A 25505-nucleotide genomic window follows, 5' to 3' on the forward strand; every position below is an offset into this window, starting at 1 on the left:
ATTTCACAGTCCAACACAATTTGAACAAGATATGTACCATTTTAGTTCTAACTGTTATTTCCTGTGCCCATAGACTCAATCTATATGGTCCTTATGTTGTAGAAAAAAACGCTTAGGGAGGGTATGTATGTAACTGGTTCCTAAAGAGAATAACGTAGGGAAAACTGGGAGACTTCAAGAGTTCTTGTGTTTTTCATCTTGGCCATTCTGATAGGTGTAAGGTGAAATCTCAGGGTTGTTTTGATTTGCATTTCCCTAATGGCTAATGAGGTTGAGCATTTCTTTAAGTGCTTCTCTGCCATTCGATATTCCTCTACAGAGAATTCTCTCTTTAGCTCTGTTCCCCATTTTTTAAGTGGATTACTTGGTTTATTGCTTTTCAGCTTGTTTAGTTCTTTATATATATTGGATATGAGTCCTCTGTCAGATAAAGGGTTGGTGATGATTCTTTCTCAATCTGTAGGCAGTCGCTTGGTTTTGATGACGGTGTCCTTTGCTTTACAGAAGCTTTTCAATTTCATGAGGTCCCATTTATTGATTGTTGCTCTTAGAGCCTGTACTGTTGGTGTTCTGTTCAGGAAGTTTTCTCCTGTACCAATGAGTTCTAGGCTATTCCCCACTTTTTTTTCTAGCCGATTTAATGTGTCTGGTTTAATGTTGAGGTCTTTGATCCACTTGGACTTCAGTTTTGTGCAGGGTGATAAGTATGGATCTATTTTCATTTTTCTACATGTAGACATCCAGTTGGAAGAGCACCATTTGTTGAAGATGCTATCTTTTTTCTCTGGAAATCAATCTGGCGCTTTCTCAGACAACTAGGAATAGCACTTCCTCAAGATCCAGCCATACCACTCCTAGGCATATACCCAAAAGAGGCGCAAGTACACAAAAAGGATTTGCTCAACCATGTTTGTAGCAGCTTTATTTGTAATAGCCAGAAGCTGGAAACAACCCAGATGCCCCTCAACTGAAGAATGGATGCAGAAACTGTGGTACATCTATACAATGGAGTATTACTCAGCAATGAAAAATAAGGAAATCATGAAATTTGCAGGTAAATGGTGGGACCTGGAAAGGATCATCCTGAGTGAGTTGTCCCAGAAGCAAAAAGACACGGATGGTATATACTCACTCATATAAACATACAACATAGAATAAACCCTCTAAAATCTGTACATCTAAACAAACTAAGCAAAAGAGAGGACCCTAACTAAAATGTTCAATCCCCACCCTGAAAAGCAAAGAGGATGGACATCAGAAGAAAAAGAAAATAGGAAACAACCTCGGAACCTGCTACAGAGGGCCTCTGAAAGCCAGAAGAAAACAGGAAACAACCTTGAAACCTGCCACAGAGGGCTTCTGAAAGCTTCTGCAGTATAGACTGTCAAAGCAGATGCTGAGCCTGATGGCCAACTGATGGGCAGAGTGAATGGAATTTTATGTAAGAAGTGGGAAATAGTAAGAGCTGGAGGGGACGGGAACTCCACAAGGAGAGCAACAGAACAAGATAATTTGAACACAGGGAACTTCCCAGAAAATCATACTCCAACCAAGGACTATTCATGGAGATGACCTGGAACCCCTGCACAGGTGTAGCCCATGGCAGTTCAGTGTCCAAGTGGGTTACATAGTAATGGGAAGAGGAACTGCCTCTGACATAATCTGATTTTCCTGCTCGTTGATCACTTCCCCCTAAGGGGGGAGCAGCTTTACCATGCCACAGTAGAGGACAATGCAGCCACTTTTGATGAGAACTGATAGACTAAGATCAGAAAGAAGAGTTGAACCTCCCCTATCAGTGGACTTGGGGAGTGGCATGCATGCAGAAAGGGGAGGGAGGGTGGGATTGGAAGGGGAGGAGGGAGGGGCTTATGGGGGGATACAAAATGAATAAAGTGTAATTAATAAAAAAAAAGAGTTCCTGTGTATCTCTTGTCTACTATTAGTCTGTTTGGTTTTGCTGAGCACAGTGCTGTGTATTTAATATCGGACTGTCAAATCCTGCTATACTATGTCTCTGCCCATAATGTTTTATTTACCTTTGCATACATCACACAAATCAGGACAATCTCAGCCTGTCTTTATATTTACGGATAAGTTGCTTATAATACACATATACACATACTACATATTATGTATATATATATATATATATAATACATAGGTTTTATTATTTTTGATATATAATTATATATAATATTACATATATATGTATATACCTACTACATATATATGTATTATTATTTATATTATATACATAATAGGTATTATATATATATAATATGTATTGTGTGTATAAATATATATGTGTGTGTGTGTATGTGTGTGTATAAGTTTTGTGTTTTTCCTCAATAGCTGTGCCCCATTTGGCATGATACATACTAACCACATTTGAGTACCAAGTCCAACTTTTTTCATACTCTAAAATTTGACATAATGATAAATTCAGTCTGCATGTCCTAGACTTATCTCGAAAGAGTGTATGTAAAGTCAGTAATTAAAAATATTCACAGGGTAAGGAAATGTCTCAGTCATCCAGTTGCTTACCACACTAGCACACCTGTACTCAGATCACTAGGATTTGTGTAAAATGCTGAGCACCAAAGTGCACCCTTGTAACTTGAGTGCTGAAAAGGTAAAGGAAGAAAGATCCCTGGGGTAACGTGGCCAGACATTCTAGCAAACAAAATACCAGGTGTTGACTTCTGGCTCCCACATGTACACACATACAAGGTCATGCATCTTCTCCCTCACACACACACATAAAAATATCTTGTACTGTAAATTTCTTGAAGCAGCATACAGCATTGGAAAGTCAGGGTGAAGTTGTAAAATTAGCGCTTGTTCCTTTCACACAATGAAATGCCAAAACAACTGTATTTCAATGAGTGAGTAACTAAAAGAATAAAAAGGAAGTAATAATTTGCACATACTGTTTTCCTGTTGAAATAAATTAGTAATAACACTGGCATATATGTTTATATTTTCTGTGTTTTTGAAGTCATACTCAGATCCAGTCTGACTACTGATAAAATTAACTGAATTTTGTTTTTAGTAGTGATACTGGCAAATATATCAAACTATATTTTACACACATAATGAATGCAGTTAGAAAACTGTCAAAGTAGTTAACATTTACTTTTTACTAATTTTCTTTTCGTGAGAAGACATTGCATATCCAAGTAAGTAGGAAAAGGCATGTTAAAACTATGCTATAATTCATTTGTCATATTTCCTCTGTGATATAACATTTCAAATTTGTTCATATTTTTGTCATGCTTGCATCCTGGTATAATGCACAACATTTCCAAGATTTATTAAGATGCCAGTGTGATGAGCAATTTTCCTACATTGTTGCCAATAAAATGTATTATGTTTTGGTACTTCAATTATAAATAAATATTATTAAGAATTATGAGTGAGTATATACCGTGTGTGTCTTTTTACTTCTGGGACAACTCACTCAGGATGATCCTTTCCAGGTCCCACCATTTACCTGCAAATTTCATGATTTCTTTATTTTTCATTGCTGAGTAATACTCCATTGTATAGATATACCACAGTTTCTGCATCCATTCTTCAGTTGAGGGGCATCTGGGCTATTTCCAGCTCCTGGCTAGTACAAATAAAGCTGCTACAAACATATAAACATAAAACATAGGATAAACCCTCTAAAATCTGTACATCTAAACAAACTAAACAAAAGAGAGGAACCTAACTAAAATGCTCAGTCTCCATCCTGAAAGGCAAAGAGGATGGACATCAGAATAAGAAGAAAACATGAAACAACCTAGGAACCTGCCACAGAGGGCCTTTGAAAGCCTCTGCCATGCAGACTATCAAAGCAGATGCTGAGCCTGATGGCCAATTGTCGGGCAGAGTGATCGGAATTTTATGTAAGAAGTGGGAAATAGCAAGAGCTGGAGATGACAGGAACTCCACAAGGAGAGCAACAGAACAAGAACATTTGAACACAGGGAACTTTCCAGAGACTCATACTCCAACCAAGGACTATTCATGGAGATAACCTAGAACCCCTGCACAGATGTAGTCCATGGCAGTTCAGTGTCCAAGTGGGTTACATAGTAATGGGAAGAGGGACTGCCTCTGATATAATCTGATTGGCCTGCTCCTTGATCACCTCCCGCTGAGGGGGCAGCAGCCTTACCAGGCCACAGAAGATGACAATGCAGCCACTTCTGATGAGAACTGATAGACTAAGATCAGAAAAAAGGAGAGGAGGACTTCCCCTATCAGTGGACTTGGGGAGGGGCATGCATGCAGAATGGGGAGGCAGGTTGGGATTGGGAGGGGAGAAGGGAGGGGCTTATGGGGGAATACAAAATGAATAAAGTGTAATTAATAAAAGTTAAATAAAAAATTTAAAAAAAGTATTATGTTTACCTGTTTCTTTGCTCTTCTTTTTGTTTTTGACTTTTACCCACGTGGAGTTTACTATATATTCTGTGAAGAAGCTGGGATTTTGTGTTCTCAGAAGTACAGCTCTCGGTGTGTTACCAATACCAGGATAGTGGGGAAGATGCAACTCTAGCAACATTGGCATATTTCCACTCTTTCCTCCCTCCTTTCTTGCCACCATGTTTTTCTCTGAGACACTGCACCTGGAGGTGAAAACTATAGCCCGGGGGGGCGGGGCAAAGTGGCGGCGACTGCCGGACTCTCATTCTGACCAGCAGCACAGCAGGATCGGCACAGTCATCACCAATCAGAACTTGAGGCCATAAAACACAGTGATTGTGTTTCCCAGGTGAGAGGATACCCTACGGTGGGGGATTCAATCAGCTTTTAACTCACCCGGCTAAATTGCAGAAGAGATCCTGGTTCCACCAGACGCTTGGCCGCCAGCCCCAGCCAGAACTACAAGCCAGTGTGCTCTGGCCACGGTCCCAGACTAAACCGTGTGCACCACACTATCAGAGACTGGAATTTTTAGTGGAGAGATAACCCCATGGTGCAGGAAACGATTGGGACTTTCCTTAGGTCACCCAGACATCCCCTGGAAAAGACTCGGGTTCCATGGGCGCCCCAGGAGCCAACCGGGAGCCAGAGCTGGGGACCCAGGCTCTGGCACAGAGCCCTGCCTGCCTGCTGCCTGATTCACCGCCTCAGATAGAACTGTGGGCACCAGGGTACCAGCAAATGAGTTTCACTGTCCGTTGTAAACACACAGGGAGGGAAACGGCTGGTCTGATCTCAGAGCACTCAGCCTACACCCCCACCCTGAAAAGGTCTTGGGAAAATTACCCAGTTTAGGCAGACGCCCAGGCTCCCAAAGGCCAGGAAGGCAGACACAGGCAGTTTCTGCGCGCCAGCAAGCTGGCGGAGACTAAGCAATGTGCCACAGGGCAAAAAAAAAAAAAAAAGACTGGGAGACCCTGTCTCCAGAGAATCCACAGGGAAGGAAATAAACTGTACTGACTTAAATTACCCAGTCCTTCCCTGGAAAAAGTCTCGCAGACCAGTGGGGTCGAACTGGCATCATTCAGTTGTGCTCCAGACACAGGCACAAACAGTTGCTGCGTGCCAGATGTCCAACTGAGTCACAGCAGCTGATCATTAAATTTACAGCAAGAAACCCAGAAACAGGGCAGCTGTCTTCAGGACTTCCTTGGGTGAGAGGAGAACCCTCTCAACTAACAAAGACCACAGTTACCACTCAGGTCTCTATCCCTGAGGTGAGCAGCAGCAACTCCAGGGACTATACCCAAAAAGCTGAGAAGACATCCTTCAGGAAAAACCAGCTTTCTACAAAGGGGATTCTTTCCACCACAGGATCCCCAGGAATCACGAGAAAATAACCCCAAACACCTAAGATAGCACAATCAGTAGAGACCAGCTTAAAGCTCAAGCAACAAAAGACAGAGCAATATGGAATCTACAAAACCCAGGTACCCAGGGGCAAGTAGCCCTGGACACCCCAGCATAACTGAAATCTAAGAAGATGACCTAACAACTATGCTCATGAAGATGATAACAGAGGAAACAAATAAGATACTTAAAGAAATAGAGGAAGATAAACTCAAACAGAATGTTGCCATCTGTGAAGAAATAGAGGAAGCTGCAGCCAAACAGTTTATGGCCTTTAGAAAGGAAATGCTTAAAGCACTGAATGAAATAAAAGAAACAGAGTTGAAGGAACTAAAAGAAAAACAGGAAAGTACAATCAGACAGGTGAAGGAAGTAAACAAAACAACTCAAGACCTGAAGATAGAATTGGAAAAATTAAAGAAAACACAAATGGAGGAAATAATGGAGAGGAAGAATCTAGGGAAGAAAACAGGAACTACAGAGGTAAGCATAACCAACAGACTACAAGAGATGGAAGAAAGAATCTCAGGTGTAGAAGATACAATGGAAGAAATCGATGCATCTGTCAAAGAAAATGTTAAATACAAAAAATTCCTGACACAGACCGTCCAAGAAATCCAAAACAATATGAAAAGACAAAACCTAAGAATAAAAGGTATAGAGGAAAAAGAAGACTCCCTTCTCCAAGGCCCAGAAAATATTTTCAACAGAATCATTGAAGAAAATTTCCCCAAGTTAAAAGAGAGGCCAATAAGAATACATGAGGCCTACAGAACACCAACAAATTAGACCAGAAAAGAAAATCTTCCCGCCACATAATAATCAAAACAGTAAGTATACAGAACAAAGAAAAAAATACTAAAACCTGCAAGGGAAAAAGGCCAAGTAACATACAATGGCAAACCCATTAGCATCACACCTGAGGTTTCAACAGAGACTATGAAAGCCAGAAGGGCCTGGAAGGATATCATGCATACACAGAATGTCAGCTAAGGATACTATACCCTGCAAAACACAGAACACAGATGTCAGCTAAGGATGCTATACCCTGCAAAGCTCTCAGTCCCCATAGACGGAGAAAACAAGATATTCAATGACAAAAACAAATTTCAACAATACCTACACACAAATCCAGCATTACAGAAGACACTCGAAGGGAAAATACAACCCAAGAAAATTAGCTTCTGTCAAGAAAACACAGGAAATAATTAACCTTACTACAGTAAAACAAAAAGCAACCAAACACACAACCTGATGACCACAGCCAACATCAAAATCAAAGGATCGAACAGCCACTGGTCATTAATCTCTCTCAACATCAATGGACTCAACTCTCCAGTAAAAAGACACAGATTAACAGAATGGATACATAAACAAAACCCAGCAATCTGTTGCATACAAGAAACACACCTAAGGCACAAAGATAGATATTACCTGAGGGTAAAAGGTTGGAAGACGACTTTCCAAGCAAAGGGACCCAAGAAACAAGCAGGAGTAGCCATTCTAATATCTGATAAAATAGACTTTCAACCAAAATTAATAAAAAGAGATGGGGAAGGACACTTCATACTCATCAAAGAAAAATTCCAACAGGAAGACATCACAATCCTGAACATCTATGCCCCAAATACAAGAGCACCCACATTTGTTAAAGAAACATTGATAAAATTTAAACCACATATAGATCCCCATACATTAATAGTGGGAGACTTCAACACCCCACTCTCAACAAAGGACAGATAAACAAAACAGAAATTAAACACAGAAACAGTATCTCTGACAGAGGTCATGAATCAAATGGACCTCACAGACATTAACAGAACTTTACAACCAAACACAAAAGAATTTACCTTCTTCTCAGCACCTCATAGAACCTTCTCCAAAATAGACCATATAGTTGGTCACAAAGCAAACCTCAACAGATACAAGAAGATTGAAATAATCCCTTGTATCCTGTATAATCACCATGGAATAAAGCTGGACCTCAACAATAACAGAAATAGCAAAAAGCCTACACACACATGGAAACTGAACAACTTGTTACTAAATGACAGCTGGGTCAGGAAAGAAATAAAGAAATTAAAGTCTTTCTAGAAATCAATGAAAATGAAGACATAACATACCCAAACTTGTGGGACACAATGAAAGCAGTGCTAAAAGGAAAGTTCATATCAGTAAGTGCCTTCAAGAAGAAATTCGAGACAGCTCATTCAAGAAACTTAATGGCCCACTTAAAAACCCTAGGAAAAGAAGAAGCAGACACACCAAGAAGGAGTAGACAGCTGGAAATAATCAAACTCAGGGCTGAAATCATCAATTGGAAACAAATAAAACAATTCAAAGAATCAATGAAACCAAGATCTGGTTCTTTAAGAAAATCAACAAGATTGACAAACCCTTAGCCAAGCTAACTAAAATGCAGAGAGACACCACCCAAATCAACAAAATCAGAAATGAAAATGGGGACATAACTACAGACACTGAGGAAATCCAAACAATCATTAGGACTTACTTCAAAAGTCTATATGCCACAAAATTTGAAAATCTAAAGGAAATGGACAATTTTCTTGATTGATTTACCTTAACAAAAGTGAATCAGGACCAGGTAAATCAATTAAATAGTCCTATATCCCCCAAAGAAATAGAAGCAGTCATCAAAAGTCTCCCATCCAAAAGAAGCCCAGGACCAGATGGCTTCAGTACAGAATTCTACCAGACCTTCAAAGAAGAGTTAACTCCAATTCTCTTCAAACTATTCCACAAAATAGAAACAGAAGGAATATTACCAAACTCATTCTATGAAGCCACAGTCACCTTGGTACCTAAACCTCACAAAGACTCAACAAAGAAAGAGAATTTCAGTCCAAATCTCCCTTATGAACATTGATGCAAAAATACTTAACAACATACTTGGAAACCGAATCCAAGAACACATCAAAGATATCATCCACCATGACCAAGTAGGCTTCATACCAGGTATGCAGGGGTGGTTCAATATATGGAAATCCATCAATGTGCTCTACCTTATAAACAAACTGAAAGAAACAAAAACCACATGATAATCTCCCTAGATGCTGAAAAACCATTTGACAAAATCCAACATCCATTCATGTTTAAAAATATTGGAGAGATCAGGGATACAAGGCACATATCTAAACATAGCAAAGGCGATATACAGCAAGCCTATAGCCAACATCAAACTGAATGGAGAGAAACTTAAAGCAATCCCACTGAAATCAGGGACAATACAAGGCTGCCCACTCTCTCCATATCTCTTCAACATAGTGCTGGAAGTCCTTGCTAGAGCAATAAGACAGTTGAAGGGGATTAAGGGGATACAGATGGGAAAGGAAGAAGTCAAATTATCACTATTTGCAGATGATATGATAGTATACATGAGTGACCCCAAAAACTCTACCAGGGAACTCCTACAGCTGATAAACACCTTCAGCAAAGTGGCCAGATACAAAATTAACTCAAAAAAAATCAGTAGCACTCCTGTATACAAAAGACAAAAGGGCTGAGAAAGAAATTAGAAAAACAACACCCTTCACAATAGCCACAAATGACATAAAGTACCTTTGTGTAACCCTAACCAAACAAGTCAAAGACTTGTATGAAAAAAATTTCAAGTCTCTGAAGAAAGAATTAGAAGAAGATATGAGAAGATGTAAAGATCTCCCATGCTCATGGCTTGGCAGGATTAACATAGTAAATATGGCCATCTTACCAAAAGCAATCTACAGATTTAATGCAATTCCCATCTAATTGCCAACACAATTCTTTACAGACCTGGAAAGAAAAATTCTCAACTTCGTATGGAATAACAAGAAACCCAGAATTGCTAAAACAATCCTTTACAATAAAAGATCTTCTGGAGGTAGCTCCATCCCTGATCTTAAGTTGTAGTATAGAGCAACAGTTTTAAAAACTGCATGGTACTGGCTTCTTTTTTTTTTTGAGTCCAACCAAGGACTATTCATGGAGATAACCTAGAACCCCTGCACAGATGTAGCCGATGACAGTTCAGTGTCCAAGTGGGTTACATAGTAATGGGAAGAGGGACTGCCTCTGACATAATCTGATTGGCTTGCTCTTTGATCACCTCCCCCTGAGGGGAGAGCAGACTTACCAGGCCACAGAAGATGACAATGCAGCTACTTCTGATGAGAACTGATAGTCTAAGATCAGAAAGAAGGAGAGGAAGACCTCCCCTATCAGTGGACTTGGAGCGGGGCATGCATGCAGAAAGGGGAGGAAGGGTGGGATCGGGAGGGGAGAAGGGAGGGGCTTATTGCGGATACAAAATGAATAAATTGTAATTAATAATAATAAAAAATATTATAAAAAAAGACCTGGAGAGTACAGGAGCTCCACAAGGACCAAAAATATCTGAGCACAGGGGTCTTTTCTGAGACTGATTCTCCAACCAAGGACCATGCATGGATATAACCTAGAACCCCAGTAGTTCTTATCATCTTTCTGCAACCTCTTCTGGAGAGTTCCCTGAGTCCTGAGGGTAAAGATTTGATGGAGATATCTTATTTAGGACTGGGTGTTCCATGTTCCCAGCATTTCATTCCCTAAAATGCCTCCCTGACATTTCTTAAGGGATTTTCATTATTATTTTCACACTTGCATCAGGCACATTTGTAAGGCTATAGCAGACCATTTTTATTCAACCTATGTGAAGTTTTTAATTGTTTATACTTAGAAGTTTCGATGCTTCACTGAATATCCTTGGGCATAAATAGCTGTTGTGTAGATGATATTTATAGGATATGCAAATTTTCATTTCTCACAGTTTCACTGACACAATCACATACTAAAATTGCATATATGTTATATGTTACCAGAGACTGGATCAAACCTCAGAGCTATTTTAATATACTATGCACATCTAATTTTCAATAAACTTTGGTGTTTATGATTTGACTGCAATCTCTTCTTAACAGATTTGTGTAACCTTCATTTTCATACTTTTTTTGTTTTCTTTCCTTGCTTTTTGAGTTCTCTACACAAGAAGCATTGTTTCAACTTAACAGAGATATGTAATTACTACATCCTTTTAGTCTGTAAGCTCTCTTTGAAATACTTATATTTAATATTTTAAATTCCATTGATTTCCATTTGGTCAGATTGCTCATTGCTTCCTTTCATTACCCCTAGAATTTCAGTGACAGGCAGAAATCCCTTAAGCTTAACCTCTCACATGTTCTTCAAGAATCTGTGTGATTCAACTTTTTGCTTAAATCTAAGTAAACTTTTCAGTTACTCTATACATGGCATGTTTCTTAGAGCTACTTTAAGATGCTTTTCCTCTAAAATTCTCACTCTGTACACATTGAATGTCTGTCTTTCCTCTAGTGGTTTGCCCATGCCACCTTTATTTATTTTAATCATTTTTATGTGTGTGGATTTGTGCCTGCCTGTATGTCTGTTTAGCACATTTCTGTGCAATTCCCATAGGAGCCAGAAGGGGGCAGCCCATCACCTGGAACTGAAGTTATAGGTGGTTTACAAGGATTGGGAATTAAAGCCACGCCCTCTGGAAGATCCCAGTGCTCTTAACTGCAGAGCCAACTCTTCAGCCCACCACCTTTATTAAGAACTAATGCCCATTGGTGTTAACTGATTTCTATTTGGAGGTTCAATAACCTATTTCAATGGGTTATTTATCTGTTTCTGTAGCAGTGATGAGATAGTGTATTTACCGAAGTTTTCTGGAAAGTTTTTCTTTTCTTAGTATGATATCATAAGTTTCTTCTCAAGTGTCTTCTATCTTAGCTATCCTTGGATATTCTTTCATATCTGAACTTTACCATCATGCTGTCTAATCTAGGAAATTTTGAATTTGCGTTCAATTTATATAACAACTTGTGGAGAACTGCCAATTTTTTAATTCTTTATTAATTATACTTTATTAATTTTTATCCCCCTGTGGTTTACTCCCTCCTCCCCTCCCAACACTCCCTTCCTCCACCATCTGCATGCATTTGTTTTTAATGTGAGGCTTTTCAGGAATATGTCAAATTTGAATAACATTGCTCCACAGTCCTTAGAATGGAATCTGGAGTCCATACTCAGTCATATCAGGCACATCCACAACTGAAATTTGAACCAAAATATTGGAATATTCAGAGATATTCTTCGGAACATGGTGTGACCTTGAAACATAGCACAAACAGCAAATTCTTGCATACATTTCCTAACATTTGTAACAGTGTGTGAGATTAGTCCCTTTGCTTCTTGAGAGTGCCCAGTCCCTTTGTTTCCAGACTGTTTTGACTTTTGCTTCACACAAAAGTAAGTTCATCACAGGTAGGAAGTAATTAAAGTCTCTTGCACCTTAAGCTATAACTGAAGAACATCATTTTAGACCACGGAGCATAATTTTTGCGACTGCTTGAATGCTGTCTCCCTGAGATTGAAAACCTGGAAGCCTCAAGAAAACGTACTGCTTCCTTGTTCTTAACTATGATAATTTTATCTTAATCATCAAGTTATTTTATCCAAGGACAATTCTGTAATGTATACTGATTTACACATGATATTACAGTACAGTACATGACATTACAGCAGCATACCATACTAGGTAGGTGATAAACAATAATAATTTTGTTTCCTCATGTTTGCTTGGAAGAATCCTTCATTTATCTTGTTCACTGTTTTATAACCTATCTAATCGTGCTATTAATTTTGCAAAGAAGAGACTGTGTGTTTTCTAGGAATTCTAAATGTTTTTCCTCCTGATACAGGCTCACAACGATGGATGCAGCAGTCCCGAATAAACTGTTGGATCTTGCTGTGCAGAGTCTGCTGAGCAATGAGTCTGCAGCAATCCAAGCTCTGGAGGACATTCCAAGAGAGCTTTTTGTTCCATTGTTCATTGCTGCCTTCAAGGGTGGGCATAAGAGTATATTGAGTGCAATGGTTAAAGTTTGGCCCTTTTACTGTCTCCATATTGGGTCACTTAGTATTCAGGAGATTCACCATGAACTCCTGAAAGCCATGATTGAGAATCTTCCAGTATGTCCTGCACAGAACTCCTCTCCTAGGTAAGGTTGTATAGTAGAGACATGATAACATTCAGGAGGTTATGCCATGGCCTACTACTCACTCCAGAAGTAGTAACAAGTGCATGCTGAAGATTTATGTGAGAGCCTGTTGGCCCAACACATTTTGTTATGAAATCTATGTTATTGGGGGGGGGATGTGTACTATTGATGGGCTTATGTAACAAATATTACTTAAAAGAAAAACAGGAGGTTGAAGACTGGAGATGAATTAAGGTGTAAAACGATGGGGGAAAAGAGTTTCAATTTTAATAGGAAAGAATTGTTGGGAGTTAGTATAAGGAATGTCAGCTCTGCCTAAAAGGATTTGTTCTATTTTATTTTAAATTTGCTTTTATTAATTTTTTGTATTTTTCTTTTCTTTTTATGATTTTCATTTAGTTTTTATTATTAGTTACATTTTATTAACTTTGTATCCCAGCTGTATCCTGCTCCTTCACTCCCTCCCAATCCAACCCTCCCTCTCTCATCTCCTCCCTGAACTTTTCAAAGTCCACTGATAAGCGAGGACCATTTCATCTGACCCTGTTTTATCAGGTATCATCAAGACTGCCTGCAAAGTCCACCTCTGTGGTCTAGCAGGGCTGCTTCTCACTTGGGGGGTGGGGAGGTCAAAGAGCCCACCATTGAATCATGTGAGATATAGTCCCTGTTCCCCTTACTAGGGTACACACTTGCATAGTGATCTACCATAGGCTATATCTGAGCAGAAGTTCTATAATATATCCATACATGGTCCTGGGTTGGAGAAACAGTTTCATAAAAGACCCCTCTGCCCAGATATATTTAGTCCTTGTGGAGATCTTATCCTCTCCAGGTCATATTAACTCCCCCTTCATTCATATGATTCCCTGCACTCTGCTGAGTTTTTGTTAGGAGTCATAGTATCTGCTTTGATACACTGCTAGGTAGAGTCTTTCAGAGGCCTTCTGTGGTAAGCACCTGTTCTGTTACTTGTGTTTTCCTACATCTAATATCAAGCCCATTTGTCTTCCTGAGTGAGGACTGATCATCTTATCCCAGGTCCTCTTTCTTGTTTATCTTCTATAGGTGTACAGATTTTAGTATGTTTATCCCATCTTATAGGTCTATATAAGTGAGTATGCACCATGTGTGTCTTTCTCCTGGGATACCTCACTCATGTTTGTTTTTTTTCTTAATTTTGCACAATTTATTCATTATTTATCCTGATTGAAGATACCTTCTTCAACAACTCCCAGTCCCAGCCTCTCTCCCTCCTCCCCTTTCTCAAAAATTGGCAGGTCAATCTCCATGCAGGAGGCAGAGGCAGAGTAAGGGGAGCAGGGGATGCCTCTGTCACGAACTCAGTTGCCTGCTCTTTGTTCACATGCCCCTGCCAATGCAGCCCTACCAAGCCACAGAGAAAGAAGATCCAGTCACTCCTGATGAGACTAGATTTTTTCTTCTATGCCATCATTGATCCTACTGGGATTCATTACCATTTGCTATTTCTCATATATTCTATCTGCTCATTTCCCAACATAGAACTAAACTGAGGATACTAGATTTGAGACAAGTCACCTACTCTAGGATCACATGCCCTGAAGTCAACACCAAATCACCTTCCTGTTTTCATTCTTGTGCTTATTCTGACCACTCTTTCACTAAAATAGAAGGACATCTTCGTTTAGGAAATTCAGGATTTGAGACTCAGTCACCCAGGCCTGTGGAATTACTAGTGGATCTTTTCCTCGCTGGCTCCTTAGTGCAAAAGGAATTTTTGGATTTGCTTATGGGTAAAGCTGAGGAGAGTTCAGGGTCTTTGCATGTGTGCTGTCGAGATCTGCAAGTAGATAAATTGCATAACTACAAATGTACTCTGAAATTTCTTGATCTCAAATGTGTTGATCAGTTTTCTGTTGGTAAGGGCTCACTGAGTGATATAAGCAGCATCCAGTCTCAGATGGCCCACCTACAAATCATTAGCCTGTTTAAAGTCTCTTTTAGATCTCAGAGGAGGAAAGTTTTTAAAAATTTCTTCAGTAACCTGCAGCGATTGGAAAACCTCAACGAACTCAACTTGGCTTCATTCTACCTTAAAAATCATCGGGACAAAGTGCTCAGGTAATAGTTTGCAGTAGGTCCCTGGCTTTCCTCAGTAGCCTATTGAGACAGGAGAGAAAAATTTCTTGGGCATTCCTAAGCTCCTCACAAGTTTTTTGCATTCCATTTCACCACTTCTGGGAATTTGAAACTGAAGAAAGACACGAGTACACAAATTAAGCAGCCAGAAATGTACAGATATTACAGTAAGTGCAGAAATACAAGGGTGAAAACATTCTAGCCCTGCAGATATCAGGAGGAGGAGGAGGAACTGAGATAGGGGAAAACATTTTTGCTATAGCACGGAAGCACATGATTATAGATGTCCATAGCTCATAATGTCAGATAATTTTTATAATCTATACTCTACAAGATACAGGCCATGATATAGTAGAGGTTGTTATTTGGGGACTGTCCACAGGGAATTCTCAGGTGCCTGATCTTTGTTATTCCTCTCCACTAAGAAGTTGAACTAAAATCTACAGTGGATAATATTAAAATTGATAAGAGGGTTAATGCTTTTCTCTTAATATTTCTTAGAATCATCTATTCTAACATACTGAACACATTCTTAAGAAGAAAATACATTGTATTTCAGTGTTGAAAGCTAAACTGTCAGCTGGTTGTGCTGGAATGTACATTTTTTTAATATTATTTTTCTTATTAGTTATGTTTTTTAAACTTTGTGTCCCAGCTGTATCCCACTCCCTCATTCCCTCCCCAACCCCACACTCCCTCCCTGGTCTCCTCCCTGCCGCTTTCCAAGTCCACTGATAGGGGAGGACCTCCTCCCCCTTCATTTGACCCTGTTTTATGAGGTATCTTCAGGGCTAGCTGCAAAGTCCTCCTCTGTGGCCTAACAGGACTGCTCCTCCCCAGGAGGGGTGTGGGGAGGTCAAAGAGCCTGCCCTTGAGATCCTGTTAGAAATAGTTCTTGTTCCCCTTACTTTGGAAAAACTACTTGGTTACTGAGCTAACACGGGCCACATCCGAGCAGAATTTCTAGGTTATATCCATAGATGGTCCTTGGTTGAGTGTCAGTCTCAGAAAAAACCCTGTGCCCAGATATATTTGGTCCTTGTAGAGCTCCTATCCTTTCCATATCATACCAACTCCCCTTCTTTCATATGATTCCCTACACTCTGCTGAGGGTTTGCTTATGAGTCTTAGTGTCTGCTTTAAAACACTGCTAGGAAGAGTCTTTCAGAAACCTTTTTCCGGTAGACTCCTGTCATATGTTCAATGCACATCCCATTTGTCTTTCTAAATGAGGATTGATCATTTTCACCTTTGTCTGCTTTCTTGATTATCTTCTTTAGGTGTGTAGATTTCATTATGTTTATCATATCTTGTGGGTCTATATAAGAGAGTATATACCATGTTTCTCTTTCTCCTTCTGGGATAATTCACTCAGAATGATCCCTTTTACATCCCACCATTTGCCTGCAAATTTCATGATTTCCTCTTTTTTGATTGCTGAGTAGTATTCCATTGTGTAAAAATACCACAATTTCTGTATCCATTCCTCTGTTGTTGGACATCTGGTTTGTTTCCAGGTTCTGGCTATTACAAATAAAGCTGCTACAAACATGGTTGCACAAATGTCCTTGTTGTGTACTTGAGCAAATTTTGGGTATATACCTAGCAGTGGTATAGCTGGGTCTTGAGGTAGCACTACTCCTAATTGTCTGAGAAAGCACCGGATTGACTTCCAAAGTGGATGTACCAGTTTACATTCCCACCAGCAATGGAGGAGGGTTCCCCTTTCACCACAATCTCTCCAGCATGTGTTGTCAGTTGAGTTATTGATCTTGGCTATTCTGATGGGTATAAGGTGAAATCTCAGGGTCATTTTGATTTGCATTTCCCTAATGGTTAATGAGGTAGAGCATTTCTTTAAATGTTTCTCTGCCATTTGATGTTCCTCTATCAAAAATTCTCTGTTTAGCTCCGTTCCCCATTTTTTAATTGGATTACTTGGTTTGCTGCTTTTCACGTTCTTATTTCTTTATATATACTGTATATTAGCCCTCTGTCAGATAAAGGGTTAGTGAAGATTCTTTCCCAATCTGTAGGCAGTCCTTTGTTTCAATGACGGTGTCTTCTGCTTTACAGAAGCTTTTCAGTTTCATGAGGTCCCATTTATTGATTGTTGGTCTTAGAGCCTGTGCTGTTGGTGTTCTGTTCAGGAAGTTGTCTCCTGTGCCAATGAGTTATAGGCTGTTCCCCACTTTTTCTTCTAGCAGATTTAGAGTATCTGGTTTTATGTTGAGGTTCTTGATCCACTTCGACTTTAGTTTTGTGCAGGGTGATAAATATGGATCTATTTTCATTTTTCTACATGTTGACATCCAGTTGGTCCGGCACCATTTGTTGAAGATGCTGTCTTTTTTCCATTGAATGGATTTGGCTTCTTTGTCAAATATCGAGTGTTCATAGGTGTGTGGGTTTATTTCTGGGTCTTCTATGCAGTTCCATTGATCTTCCTTTCTGTTTCTATGCCAATACCATGCAGTTTTTATTACTGTTGCCCTGTAGTACAGCTTGATATCGGAGATGGAGATACCTCCAGATGATCTGTTGTTGTACAGGATTGATTTGGAGATTCTGGGTTTTTTGTTTCTCCATATGAAGCTGAGAATATTTTTTTCATAGTCTGTAAATAATCGAGTTGGTATTTTGATGGGAACTGCAATGAATCTGTAGATTGCTTTTGGCAGGATGGCCATTTTCACAATGTTAATCCTACCAAACCATGAGCACGGGAGATCTTTCCATCTTCTGATATCTTCCTCGATTTCTTTCTTCAGAGACTTGAAGTTTTTCTCAAACAGGTCTTTCACTTTCTTGGTTAGAGTCATACCAAGGTACTTTATGTTATTTGTGGCTATTGTGAATGGTGTTGTTTCCCTAATTTCTTACTCAACCTTTTTTGTCTTTGGTATACAGGAGTGCTTCTGATTTTTTTGAGTTGATTTTGTATCCTGCCACTTTGCTGAAGGTGTTTATCAGCTGAAGGAGTTCTCTGTTTGAATTTTTGGGGTCACTCATGTATACTATCACATCATCTGCAAATAGTGACACTTTGACCTCTTCCTTTCTGATTTGTATCCCCTTGATCTCCTTTAGTTGTCTTATTGCTCTGGCTAGGACTTCAAGTACTATGTTGAAGAGGTATGGAGAGAATGGGCAGCCTTGTCTTATCCCTGATTCCAGTGGGATTGATTTAAGTTTCTCTCCATTGAGTTTGATGTTGGCTATAGCCTTGCAGTATTTTGCCTTTACTATGTTTCGGCATGTGCCTTGAATTTCTGATCTTTCCAAGACATTAAGCATGAATGGGTTGGACTTTGTCAAATGCTTTTTCGGCATCTAAGCAGATGATCATGTGGTTTTTCTCCTTCAGTTTGTTTATGTGGTGGATAACATTGATGCATTTCCGTATGTTGAACCACCCTTGCATGCCTGGGATGAAGCCTACTTGGTCATGGTGGATGATATAGTTGATGTGTACTTGGATTCGGTTTGCAAGTATTTTATTGAGTATTTTTGCATCAATGTTCATAAGAGAGATAGGTCTGAAGTTCTCTTTTTTTGTTGGATCTTTGTGTGGTTTAGGTATCAAGATGACTGTGGCTTCAAAGAATGAGTTTGGTAGTGTTCCTTCTGTTTTTATTTTGTGGAATAGTTTGAGGAGAATTGGTGTTATCACTTATTTGAAGGTCTTGTAGAATTCTGTGCTGACAACATCTCGCCTAGGGCTTATTTTAGAGGGGAGACTATTAATGACTGCTTCAATTTCCTTGGGAGATATAGGGCTATTCAGGCTTTCTACCTGATCGTGACTTAATTTTGGTAGATGGAATCTGTCAAGAAAATTATCCATTTCATTTAGATTTTCAAATTTTGTGGCATATAGGCTTTTTTAGTATGACCTAATAATTGTTTGAATTTCCTCAGTGTTTGTAATTATGTCCCCATTTTCATTTCTGATTTTGCTGATTTGGATAGTTTCTCTCTGCTTTTTAGTTAGTTTGGCTAAGGGTTTGTCTATCTTGTTGATTTTCTCAAAGAACCAGCTTTTTGTTTCATTGATTCTTTGAGTAGTTTTATTTGTTTCTAATTGATTGATTTTAGCCCTGAGTTTGATTATTTCCAGCTGTCTGCTCCTCTGGGTGTATCTGCTTCTTCTTATTTTTTTTTTTTTTTTTGAGGATTTCCAGTTGGGTCATTAAGTTGTTTGTATGTGATGTTACAAATTTCTTCTTGCAGGCACTTAGTGTTATAAATTTTCCTCTGAGCACTGCTTTCAATGTGCCCCATAAATTTGGATATGTTGTGCCTTCATTTTCATTGAATTCTAGGAAGCCTGTAATTTGTTTCTTTATTTCTTCCTTAACCCAGCTGTCATTGAGTAGTGAGTTGTTCAGTTTCCATGTGCTTGTCGGCTTTTTGTTGTTTCTGTTGTTGTTGTTGTCCAGCTTTAGACCATGGTGGTCAGATAGTATACAAGGGATTATTTCAATCCTTTTGTATCTGTTGAGGCTTGCTTTGTGACCCACTCTGTGGTCTATTTTGGAGAAGGTTCCTTGCGGTGCTGAAAAGAAGGTGTACTCTTTTGAGTTTGGGTGAAAAGATCTGTAGACGTCTATTAGGTCCATTTGATTTAGGGATTCTGTGAGTACTTTTATTTCCCTATTTGGTGTCTGTCTAGTTGATCTGTCCCTTGATGAGAGTGGGGTGTTGAAGTCTCCCACTATTAAGGTATTAGGATCAATGTATGATTTAAGCTCTAATAATGTTTCATTTACGAATGTAGGTGCTCTTGTGTTTGGGACATAGATATTCAAAATTGTGATGTCCTCTTGGTGGATTTTTCCTTTGATGAGAATATAGTGGCAGTCCTTATCTTTTTTGATTAACTTTGGATGAAAGTCTATTTTATTAGATATTAGGATGGCTACTCCAGATTGTTTTCTGGAACCATTTGCTTGAAAAACATTTTTCCAGCCCTTTACTCTGAGGTAGTGTTTATCTTTGTTGCACAGGTGTGTTTCTTGGATGCAACAGAATGTTGGATCCTGTTTCCGCAACCATTATGTTAGCCTGTGTCTTTTTATTGGAGAGTTGAGTCCATTGATATTGATAGATAATACTGACCAATGCATGTTAGTTCCTTTTGTAATGGAGTCGGTGATCTTACCCTGTTTCATTGCTTGTTTTATTTTCATTTTTTTTTGGGATATTATCTGTATGCCCTGTTTTCTTGGGTAAAGTTGTTTTCGTTGGATTGGAGTTTTCCTTCTAGTATCTTCTGTAGGGTTGGTTTGCTCTGTAGATTTTGCGTAAATTTAGTTTTGTCATGGATTATTTTGTTTTCTCCATCTATGTTGATTGAAAGCTTTGCAGGGTATAGTAGTCTGGGTTGACATTTGTGATCTCTTAGAGTCTCCATGATGCTTGCCCAGGCCCTTCTGGCTTTCATAGTTTCTGATGAGAAGTCCGGTGTGATTCTGATAGGTCTACCTTCATATGTTACTTGGCCTTTTTCCCTTGCTGCTTTTAATATCCTTTCTTTGTTCTGTAGATTTAGTGTTTTGACTATGATGTGACGTGATGTGTTTCTTTTCTGGTCTAGTCTATTTGGTGTTCTGTAGGCCTCTTGTATATTTATGAACATCTCCTTCTTTAAGTTGGGAAAATTTTCTTCTATGATTTTCTTGAAAATATTTTCTGAATCTTGGAGCCTGGAAACTTCTTTTTCATCAATTCCTATTATTCTCAGATTTTGTCTTTTCATAGCGTCTTTGATTTCTTGGATATTTTGTGATTGGAACTTTTCTGATTTTACTTTTTCTTTGAGAGAAGTATCAATTTCTGCAAGTGTGTCTTCAGCTCCAGAGATTCTCTCTTCCATCTCTTGTATTCTGTTGGTGATGCTTACTTTTGTGGTTCCTGATCTTTTCTCCAAGTTCAAGGGTTCAAGCTCAAGGGTTTTCTCAGTTTGTGTTTTCTTTATTGATTCTAATTCTGTTTTCATGCCTTGCACCATTTCTTTCATGTGTTTGAATTAAGATTCCTGTCTCTCTACGATGGTCTCTATTTCTTTGTTCATTTCCTTTTTATATGCCACTAATTTTATCTCTACTTGTGCCTCTATTTGTTTGGCTATGTTTGCCTGTGTTTCTTTGTTCATTTCCTCCTTATGAGCCTCAAATAATTGGGTAAGCATGCCTTTAAAGTCATTTTCCTGTGCTTCTGATGAATTGGAGTACCCATCAATTTTGGGGTTTGCTGGTGAATTCATGATGTCCTGATTTATGTTGGAAGTGTTCTTTCGCCTACCCCTGGCCATTGGCTTATCTGAATCCTTCCCTGTTTGTTTTTGGATTCTGCAGATCAGACTGGTACTGTCTCTCTCTGGCGTCTGGAGAGTTCTTCAGGAAGCTGAGAGAGGTCTCGTGTCCTCAGCGTGTGTTGAGGATTAGCTGTACCTATGGGAGAAAAGTACGCATGTGCAAACGGGGCAAATACAGGTGTGTGCGTGCTTGTGTGTTTGTGTGTGTGTGTTTGTGTGTGTGTGTGTGTGTGTGTGTGTGTGTGTAAGTCTGCATGGGCGTGTGTCTCGAGGGACAGATTGATGGATAATGTTGAACCCTTGAGTGTGTGTGGGGCTCTGCACTGTATATGTCGCAGGTGCTAGTGATGATAGCAGCACAATTTCTGGCATTAACTGCCTTAACTCCTCAGTTAGACGCATAGAGCAGGAACTTCAATGTCCCAAGTGCCTCTATGTTTCCCAAAGTAGGTATGTGGGTGGGAGGGGGTTCGATGCCTGGCTTCTGTTTTAGAAGGACCCAGGATCTTGGGATCTGCAGATCCTCAAGGGTGCACTCACTTATAGGCAGGTCACTTGGCAGAGATCGGGGTATCTGGGCTGTCTGCTCTCTGGTTTGGCCCTGCTTCTTTGATGTGCTCTGCCAGCTCCTTGCTGCTGCCACTGCCAGGTTAGGAGGTCCCGCTGCAGCTGGAGATCTCAAGGTGGTCACGTCAGTAGGGATAGGGGTAACCAGGCTCTCTGTACTCTGGTTTGGTCCTGGTTCGTCTTAAACAGGAGGGCTGATGTGCCCCGCCAGCTCAGTGCTGCTCTGTTGCCAGGTTAGGAAGTTCCACTGTAACTGGAGTCTGGGTTGCTAGTCCAGATGCTTTCTGGGAAGTCCTGGGGTCTCTTCACTGTGCTCTCCAAGCTTGGGAGGCCCAGCGCCTGGTGTGCCTAGCTTGTATGTCGTTTCTGCCTGGTTTTGGTGAGTATATAGCATATTCTCTGTCACTGTGGGATTGGGCAGACAATCCCACAGTGACAGAGAAATCCCAGATCTTGATCAGTGATCAAGATCCTGTGAAGCTAGTATCGTGTCTAGCAGACTCGGGCCCTGGGAGGATGGTGGAGCCGCCACGCAAATCTGGGACTCTGAGACAGGTACGGTTGGCAGTTGCCACTAAAGGGCTTGGAGTTCCGCCTCAGGAGCTGCAGACCCCAGGCACTTAGGTCTGTGCTGAGAAAGTTGAGTCTGCTGTGCCGAGGAGGAGGGAGGCCTGGGGGAGGGGAGTGCCCGGAGATCAAAGGATCTCTTCTCAACGTACCCAAACAAGTCCCCAGGTGACCCTAGACCAAAGTTTTCACCTCATGCGATGTTCCCTGTTGTTTAGAAAGCCTTACCATTGTTTTTCTGGGTTAGAGGTCCTTCCACTCACCAACTCAGACATTTAGCTCTTCCACAGCTCGGGAACTGTGTGCTAGTCTCCATCTTGGCTCCGCCCCCTGGAATGTATTTTTAATCTCAGCACTCAGGAGGCAAATGCAGGCAGATTCGGTGAGTTTAAGGATAGCCTGGTCTACATAGTTCTAGGAAAGCCTGAGCTACATAGTAATATTCTGTCTCAAAAACAATTGAAAAGTAAAACAAAACTTTCTCAGAGTCACAAACTATTAAGTGAATTAAAGCACACACTGACACATTGATATTCAAGTATCATACATGTGAAAAGTAGTTTCTTCTAGACATAAAGGTACAGTTTTCCTCATTCACTTTTCATTCTTCAGAAGCTTTTTTGTTTTTGTTTTTGTTTTTGATCCCTACAGATTCATACCACCTGGTTTGGATTTCTTGTATCTGCCATTCTGTAATCTCTCATCCAGAGACTACCAATTTCTGTCTCAGAGTCCTCAGGCCACCCACCTAAAGCTCTTGAATCTTAGTAACAACACAATGTATTGGAATGATTTTAAGGCCATTTGCACTCTTCTGGTAAATCTCTCTGGTATGCTTCTATATCTAGAGCTAAATAATTGCCTTATAAGTGATTCTGCAATCCCTGCCCTGATTAGATGCACCCATCTCTGTGTCCTAGGTTTTGCTTCTAACCCCATCACAATGCCTATCCTTATGAATATCATGAATAATTTAAAACCTTTGATGGAGCTAAAATATGTGATTTGTCCTATGCCTGTACATTGCTTTGACAAATGGCATTTTCAGGGCAGTTTAGACAAAAGGAAGCTTGCCATTGTACAACTACAACTGAAGAGGATGCTAGAGCTTGCGCAGCGCAATGACATGAACTGGATCACTTACAATGAGTAAATTTCATAGTCCAACACAATTTGAACAAGATATATACCATTTTAGTACTAACTGTTATTTCCTGTGCCCATAGACTCAATCTATATGGTCCTTATGGTGTAGAAAATTACACTTTGGGAGGGTAGTTGTGTAACTGTTTCCTAAAGAGAATAATGTAGGGAAAACTGGGAGACTTCAAGAGTTCCTATGTATCTCTTTTCTACTATTGGTCTGTTTGATTTTGCTGAGCACAGTGGTGTGTATTTAATATCAGGCAGTCATATCCTGTTATACTCTGTCTCTACTCAGACTGTTTGGTTTGCTCTTGTATATATCACACAGATAAGGACAATATGAGAATGACTTTATATTTATGGATAAATTGCTTATAATACATGTATATACATAATACAAGTTATGTATGTATCTATATACAAATTATAGGTATGATTATATTTAATATATAATAATATATTACGTGTACATATATGTATATATACATAATACATAAATTAATAATATTATGTATATTATAAATATAATACGTTATATATGTGTGTGTGTGTGTGTGTGTGTGTGTGTGCCCTGTTTGGCATGATACATACTAGCCACAATTGAGTACTGAGTCCAACTTCTTTCATACCTTAAAATATGGCATAATAATGAATTCAGTCTGCATGTCCTAGACTTATCCAGAAAGAGTGTATGTAAAGTCAGTAATTAAAAATATTCACAGGGTAAGGAAATGTCTCGGTCATCCAGTTGCTTACCATACTAGCACACCTGTGCTCAGATCACTAGGATTTGTGTAAACTGCTGAGCACCAAAGTGCACCCTTGTAACTTGAGTGCTGAAAAGGTAGAGGAAGAAAGATCCCTAGGGTAGCATGGCCAGACATTCTAGCAACCAAAATACCAGGTGTTGACTTCTGGCTCCCACATGTACACACATAAAATGTCATGCATCTTCTCCCTCACACACACACATAAAAATATCTTGTACTATAAATTTCTTGAAGCAGCATACTGCATTGGAATGTCAGGGTGAAGTTGTAAAATTAGCGCTTCTTCTTTTCACACAATGAAATGCCAAAACAACTGTATTTCAATGAGTGAGTAACTAAAAGAATAAAAAGGAAGTAATAATTTCACATACTGTTTTCCTGTTGAAATAAATTAGTAATAACGCTGGCATATATGTTTATATTTTCTGTGTTTTTGAGGTCATACTCGGATCCAGTCTGACCACAGTTAAAAAAACTGAATTTTGTTTTTAGTATTGATACGGGCAAATATATCAAACTATATTTTACACCCATAATGCAATCAGAAAACTGTCAAGGTAGTTAACATTTTCTTTTTATTAATTTACTCTTGGTTACAAGAGTCTATTTCCAAGTCAGTAGGAAAGTGCATGTTAAAACTATGCTGTAATTCATTTGTCATATTTCCTCTATGATATAACATTTCAAATTTGTTCATATTTCTGTCAGGCTTGTATCCTGGTATAATGCAGAACATTTCCAAGATCTATTAAGATGCGAGTGTGATGAGCAATTTTTCATTGTTGCCAATAAAATATATTATGTTTTGGTACCTCGATTTAAATAAAATATTATTAAGAATTGTGTTTACCTGTTTCTTTGCTCTTCTTTTTGTTTTTGACTTTTACCTACATGGAGTTTACTATATATTCTGTGAAGAAGCTGGGATCTTGTGCTCTCAGAAGTACAGCTCTCGGTGTGTTACCAGTATCAAGATAGTGGGGAAGATACAACTCTAGCAACATTGGCATATTTCCACTCTTTCCTCCTTCCTTTCTTGCCACCATGTTTCTCTATGAGACACTGCACCCACCAGTAAAAACTATACCCCACAATGAAGAGAGAAATTGGATGTCATTATTGTTGTAG

The 25505-nt window shown here is 39.4% G+C and overlaps 1 protein-coding gene across 1 annotated transcript; it reads left to right on the forward strand.

Moving 5' to 3' along the window:
* Nucleotides 1–12597: 12597 nt before the first annotated feature.
* On the forward strand, nucleotides 12598–23614 carry LOC129685670 (melanoma antigen preferentially expressed in tumors-like). The gene is made up of 3 exons (XM_055619175.1): nucleotides 12598–12887; nucleotides 14412–14990; nucleotides 23113–23614. Exons 1-3 carry the CDS (start codon nucleotides 12598–12600, stop codon nucleotides 23612–23614), a joined length of 1371 nt encoding a protein of 456 aa, XP_055475150.1.
* The last annotated feature ends 1891 nt before the right edge of the window (nucleotides 23615–25505 follow it).

The sequence above is a fragment of the Psammomys obesus genome, unplaced genomic scaffold, assembly GCF_907164565.1.
Source record: "Psammomys obesus unplaced genomic scaffold, mPsaObe1.curated_primary_1811, whole genome shotgun sequence".
Taxonomy (NCBI): Eukaryota; Metazoa; Chordata; class Mammalia; order Rodentia; family Muridae; genus Psammomys; species Psammomys obesus.